The 6,941-nt window shown below is 43.0% G+C and overlaps 1 protein-coding gene across 1 annotated transcript in view; it reads left to right on the forward strand.

Annotated features, from left to right (window-relative positions):
• MAP3K15 (mitogen-activated protein kinase kinase kinase 15) overlaps positions 1-6,941 on the forward strand; it is a 156,556-nt gene that overhangs the window by 100,082 nt on the left and 49,533 nt on the right. Inside the window, exons 10-12 of the mRNA XM_026451891.2 lie at positions 529-679; positions 2,397-2,504; positions 5,885-5,934. Coding sequence (XP_026307676.1) covers positions 529-679; positions 2,397-2,504; positions 5,885-5,934 — 309 coding nt within the window. The remainder of the gene's footprint in view (positions 1-528; positions 680-2,396; positions 2,505-5,884; positions 5,935-6,941) is intronic.

Raw genomic sequence — 6,941 nt, forward strand, 5'->3', positions numbered from 1 at the left:
TAAATGATAGACTAATGTCTACATATATTTTATGCATTCATGGCATACCTAGCTTTTTCTAAATTTTTTGATATTTCTAGGCTGCACACTTCATCTGCAAAGTTTTCCAAATTGTCGCACATCTCCCGAACATTTTCCAATGTATTTATTGGGGAAAAATAATCTGTGTGTAAGTGGACCTCCACAGTTCATACTTGTGTTGTTCAAGAGTCAGCTGTGCCTGCCCTTGTTATTTAAAACAGTTATCACATGCTTTCCAATCTCCCATTTTAGACAATAGGTACTAAAATTGAGGTTTAGCCCAATGTTGGTAAAAAGCCACGTTGTGTTATTTTGTTGGATGGACTTTGCCTACTGCTTGGGTTTTCTTAATTAGTTTTGTGGCTGCTGAGCAGTCATTTATGAAGCGCTCATGGCATAATATGAATTTAAGTGAATAAAAGCTTTTGGAAAGCTTCTTTTGAAGGGACTCGAATTGAATTCAATTTCTTTAGGAATCCAATATATTGCTGTTTGTGATTTTTCCAGGTACCTGCGATCATTAGTTCAGAACTTGTTACTAATTCGGCGCTTCAAGAAACCCATTATTGAACACTCACCCAGGCAAGAGCGGCTGAACTTCTGGTTAGATATAATTTTTGAGGCAACAAATGAAGTCACTAATGGACTCAGATTTCCGGTAAGATATGCTAAATCCATTTTTTTTTTTTTTTTAAGATTAGGAAAAAAAACTAGGGATTGGTGCTATTTAACTATTGAATACTCTGAACTGAAGAAAACCGTAGAGTAATTTTAAATGTTGGGATAAACATCAATCTTATGTGAAATCAGTAAGTGATAGATCAGCTCACTGATAGATCGTTGGCCATATCCTCTGTAGTAGTCATTCTCAATTGGAAGCAACTTTGTCCCCCTAAGGTACCTCTGGCAATGTCCAGAGACGTTTTTGGTGGTCATGACTTGGGGAGAAGGTGACGCTACTGGCATCTGGTGGATAGAGACCAGGGATGCTGTTGAACATCCCATAATGCAAAGGACAGCCCTCTCCAATAAAGAATTATCCAGCCCAAAATGTCACTAGTGCCAAAGTGGACAAACTTTCCTCTAAAATAATGTAGCACCACGAGTGGAAACTTGGAATTCAGCATGGTTTCCTGTTAAGCTTTGGATTGCCTGTAAGGCCACTAATTAATATTTAAAACGTATCAAAAAGGCAAAATTGCTTTTAGCTTTTCATTGGGTTTTTGTTTTAATGTTATGACCATCTTAGAGTCATGAGTGAAATATGTGAATGTCTTGGAAATTGAACTTCAGATAATTGTGTTCCATATTTATGCTTTGAGAGTTTGTGAACAGCCCATTTCCAAGAATTTCATTAAGCATCTAATAAAAGGTTGTTTGAAATGATTGATAATTATTTTGTTGCTGGTTAATAATACATTTTAAAATCTTTTTTTAGTTATGAAATATTTCAAATCTACTGAAAGGTACAAAAAAAAAAAAAACGGAGCAGATAACAGCGTCATCTCTAACCAGGTTTAGTGATCTTAAACATGGTGCTTTGTTTTGGAGATTTATTCCCTGTCTCCCTCCCCATCTCGCCCCTCCTCTTTCTCTTCCCCTCCTCTTTTTTTTTTTTTTTTCTTTCTTTTTTTTTGTTGTTGTTGTTGTTTTTTGTTTTTTGAGATGGAGTCTCTTCTCGTGCAGTGGTGTGATGTCGGCTCACTGCAACCTCCACCTCCTGGGTTCAAGCGATTCTCCTGCCTCAGCCCCCTGAGCAGCTGGGATTACCGGTGCACACCACCACACTCATCTCATTTTTGTATTTTTAGTAGAGACGGGCTTCACCATGTTGGCCAGGCTGGTCTCGAACTCCTGACCTCAGGTGATCCGCCCTCCTTGGCCTCCCAAAGTGCCCTCCTCTTTCTCTCCCGACTTTCTTCCTTTTGCTGCCTTCTTCCCTCCTTTTCCCCCTTTTCTCTTTCTTCCCCCTCTCTCCTTTCTCCCCTCTCCTCCTTCTAGCTCCCTTTCTCCCCACCCTTTCTCCCCACTCTCCTCCGCCTCACCGTCTTCTCCCTCTCTCCCCGCTCCTCCTCTCTCTTAACAAAGTAACACCTTACTGATGGGCCGTCACCTCCTTTTTTATCTCCTTGCATCTTCCCCCCCACCTCCAAAGAGATGGCATTTCAGTATGTTGCCCTTGAACTCCTGGGCTCAAGTGATCCTCCGACCTCAACCTCCCAAAGTGCTAGGATTACAGGCTTGAGCCACTGTGCCTGGCCCTCAGTGAGGATTTATTGAGTACGGACCTCCCCGCCTCCTCGCTGGGCAGGGTGCGCTGTGGTGCGCTGTGTTTCCTACCCGTGTACGTTAACAGGCATCTCTTCTTGTTTCAGGTTCTGGTGATAGAGCCAACCAAAGTGTACCAGCCTTCTTACGTTTCCATAAACAATGAAGCCGAGGAGAGAACAGTTTCTTTATGGCATGTCTCCCCCACAGAAATGGTAAGGAGGAAAACTCACAAGCAATTTAATCAAAGATTAAATTTTCAAATAGGAAGGTCTACATGGTAGTATTTGAAGGAATAGGCACCCGTGTTTAACTTCTGAATTTTGAGAATATATGAGAGAGTAGGATCACAGATGAGAGAAAGCAGGTTTTTCCATTGTGTGTGTACATATGCAAGTGTGTGTGTGTGGGCATGTGGTGAGGTGTTGGGGAGGAATGTGTGTGTGTGTGTGTGTGTGTGTGTGTGTGTGTGTGTATAAAAACATTAAATACAGGTTTGTTAGGTTTTTTTATATAGTTAAACCATAGGGAAGTGGGTAGAGGATACAGGCTGGTGTGTTGGTTCACACCTATAGTCTCAACACTTTGGGAGGCCAAGGCAGGTGGATTGCTTGAGCCCAAGAGTTCAAGACCAGCCTGGGCGACACAGCAAAACCCCGTCTCTACAAAAAGTAAATTTAAAAAACTAGCCAGTCATAGTGGTGCACATCTCCCAACTGCTTGGGAGGCTGAAGTGGGAGGATCGCTTGAACCTGGGAGGCCGAGGCCAGAATGAGCTATGATTGTACCACTGCACTCAAGCCTGGGCAACAGTGAGACCCTGTCTCTAGAAAAATAAAATAGTAATATATTTTTAGAAGCACTTAGACTGGCTTTCTTGATGAATCTCAACCATTACTGGATCCTGTGGCTTTCCAGATAAACCTCAGACTCTTTTACTAAGTGTTCAAGTCCCTCCGTATACAGTCCTGCCCCCTCCCTTCCTCTTTCTCTCCAGCCCTCAATGCCAGTCAGGCTGTCTTCTTACCAGCCCCTGAACTGTCCCTGCTGGAGCTCCTGTCTATCCTTTTATTTCCATCCTTGTTCCTTTTGGGATTTCCTTCTTCCGATTATCCAAGTCCTAGCTTTTGCAAAGCCATCTTTAACCGCCCCTTCATTCCTTGCACGGAGTGTCTCTAGGCTACCGACTGCCTGTGTCATGCACAGAAGAACATCCTAACATGCCCATACATGACTTCTATATGTTTGTAGCTGTAGGAGCTACGGAATAGTTACCCACTCCTGAACAAATGCCTGTTGATTACGACATAAAATGTGGTGTTTACTTAACTAGTAAATGTTCCTCCCGAATCAAGTTCTCTAAAGCCATCCTGGAATAGACCTGCCATCGGGAAAGACTTTGGAAACTCATGTGGCTAAGCTTTCTGTATATGTGCAGTCTCCTGCAGGTGGCTGTGGGTCAGACAAGACTCTCTCGAGTCTGCCCTGGCTCCCATTTCTGTGTCTGAATCCAAAGGCAGACTCCTGCTGTCTGCCACTATCCTCTCTGCATGACTTTGGACTCATGTCTCCTCTGAAATACACTTAGCCTTTCTATGCAGTTGGATGTGATTTGCTGACTTTCATATTCTCATACCCTCTTAGGAGAAGCCTCCAGTGGCTTCCTGTCTCACGCAGAGTCAAAGCTGATGGCCCGAGAGTGGCCTAGAGGTCCTGCATGATTTGCCCATGAGCTCTCCAACCTCTTCTTCCACTCCCATCCCGCTCACTCCACTGTAGCCATATTTGCCTGTTTGTTGGTCCCTGAATGTGCCAGGCACACCCCTGCCTCAGGGCCTTTGCACTTGCTGTTCCCTCTGCCTGGAAGTCTTCCCCCAGGCATCCGCGTGGCTTCCTCCTTCCTCTGCTTTAGCTTTCTGTTCAGAAGTCATCAGCGACGCCTACCCTGAACAGCCTGTTGAATAACGTGACCCCCTGCCCTATCTGAATGCCCTTCCCTGCTTTGTCTGTCTTCATAACACTTTCCACCGCCCCCCATGCTATGATTTTACTATTTAATCTATTGTCCATCTCTCTTCACTCACATGTAAGGCCCATGAGGGCAGGAATTTTGTGGTTCTCTGCTGTGTCTTCAGTATTAGTACTTTGCCTAGCACATACATGGTAGGTGCTTGATCAACACGTATAACTGAAATTTCTCCCTTCGGGAACCATCTTCCCAGTCTGTTCCTGTTGTCATTGCTGTGCTCAGTCACGCGGTTCTCATACTTTTCTTCTCTGGGTGGCTTAGTTGGTCACTTGTGACATTCCTCAGGCCAACCAAATGGATTTTTTTTTTTTTTTTTTTTTTTTTTTTTGGAGACAGGATCTCACTCTGTCCACTCCAGCCTAGGCTGGAGTGCAGTGGAGTGATTTTGGCTCACTGCAACCTCCACCTCCTGGGTTCAACTGATTCTCCCACCTCACCCTCCTGAGTATCTGGGACTACAGGCGTGTGCCACCATGCCCAGCTCATTTTTGTATTTTTAGTAGAGACGGGGTTTCACCATGTTGGCCAGACTGGTCTCAAACTCCTGACCTCAAGTGACCACTCCCCCCCTACCCAGCACCTTGGCCTCCCGGAGTGCTGGATTTACAGGTGTAAGCCACCACACCTGGCCCAAATGGATTTTCCTACTTAAAATTATTTTCTGCAATTGGTGATGTATTGATGTTGTTGCCTATGGATTTTCCAAAACTGGAGTTTCAGATGTTCCTTCTCAGGCTTAGCTTTGTGCAAAGTGTAATGGTAGTGAAGGGAGGGGACCAAGTTAGTTTTTGTTTGTAAGTGCAACTTGGTGCTGCCTGAAATCCCAGTTAGTTTTTCTATTAGTCATGGTAGGCTAGCTTCTAAAACAAGCAGCCTCTAAATCTCAATATCTTAACATGATAAAAGTTTATCTATGCCTCATATCATATCCAGGTTGCAGAGGGTGGCAGTTGGGGGTCATTCCATCTTGCACTGTATGGGGAAAGAGGAAATAGAGGGTTGCTGTGGAGTTTATGAGTCATGCCTACAGGCGATGCAAAGCATTCCTGCTCACATCCCATTGGTCAAAACTCCACTGTATAGCTCTCTAGCTGCAAGGGAGGCTGGGAAATGTAGTTCAGCTTTCTGTGCAGGGAGAAGAGGAAGACTGATGAGTGCTGAAAGGTGTCTGCCACAGTCTTGCCTCTCCCAGTATTTTCGCAAGTCATTCAACGTAGGTGGGCTGTTCTCATGCTTGTTTTAGAGTTTGCCTACTATGTTGGCAGAAGAGGAAAAGTCTCTCACTGTGTGTTTATTCTATGCTTATTATTTCTATCTGAAACTTAGATTATTTCAAATTTACATCATTTAAACTGGATTAGAGATACAAACAAATTTTTATAATACATAAGAAAATGTTTGTGGTGTTCCAAGTTATACAAGGTTTATTGCTCTAACCTGTAAAGAAAAATCACTACTGCAGGTAAAATAGCAGAAATGATTGACCATAGAATGAAACCAAAAAAAGAAAATCTTTTGCTTAAAAAAACTCAAACTATTGACTCTTCTGTCTTTGATAACTTGCAGAAACAAATGCACGAATGGAATTTTACAGCCTCTTCCATAAAGGGAGTAAGGTAAGAACATAGGAGAAAATGGAGTTACTGTTTTAATGCAAATGATGATAATGTTTTATGCACTTTAATGTTTCCACTTACTCATAATATGGAATGTTGTTATTTTTAATGGAATCCAAAATGTACTCTCTTCTGTTTTGTTGTCCTGCCTGAGCTAGTTATTAATACTAGTGTACTCCTGGTAAGAACTTCTTGGATTGTTATAATAGAGTAGCTTTGCTCATACTCAGCCGACTGAACTCACTTGTATCTTTTTTTTTTTTAAAAGAAGTGATCTGTAGGAAAAGAAGATGTATCTTTTTTGAGCCAAAGATGTTCGAGTGCTCAGTGACTCTGAGAACTGAAGCCAGGAGATGACTAGTGGTGACACTTGGGTTGGGATCTTGTGGACAGAGTAATGGAGCCAGGAGATTTTTTCCAGGGAGGGCATGAGGTGGTGTATTCTGGGGAGAGGCGTAGTCCTTGGCATTTTGGATCAGGAGTGGTAACCATTTGGGCCTGAGCTGTGTGGCCTCACCCGAGCAGGGCTAAACATCTCAGTTGCACTTGTCACCCTGGCAGTTCATTCGAGGGTGAGACTGGCTCTGAAGTAGATGTGAGTTCTAATCTCTCTTTGCTGTGTGATGTTAGAAAAGTCAGTCAGCTGCTCTAAGTCTCAGTTTCTTCACTATTTTCTTCAAATAAAGGGCTTGGACTAGAACGTTCCTTTCTCTGATTCTGAGGCTACCTTAGCCACTGAATGAATCCCCAGTTATTTCCAGACACAGTGTGATCCTGTCCTGGAAACATCAGTATTGAAATTAGAATATCATCAATATCACTTAAAAGGAGGGAAATAATTTAAGTACAAAGTAGTGCATTGGGGTGATACTGCCCAGGAAATACAAGGCAATTTGAAATACACTAAGCAAAGCATACACAAAGCAGCAGAAAAGGGAATAAAATATGGTCTCTGTCCTCGTCTGTACCTGACTCTACAGCTCATCCAACAAGCAATATTCAGCTTG

Source organism: Piliocolobus tephrosceles, chromosome Y (assembly GCF_002776525.5).
Source record: "Piliocolobus tephrosceles isolate RC106 chromosome Y, ASM277652v3, whole genome shotgun sequence".
NCBI classification, from domain to species: Eukaryota; Metazoa; Chordata; class Mammalia; order Primates; family Cercopithecidae; genus Piliocolobus; species Piliocolobus tephrosceles.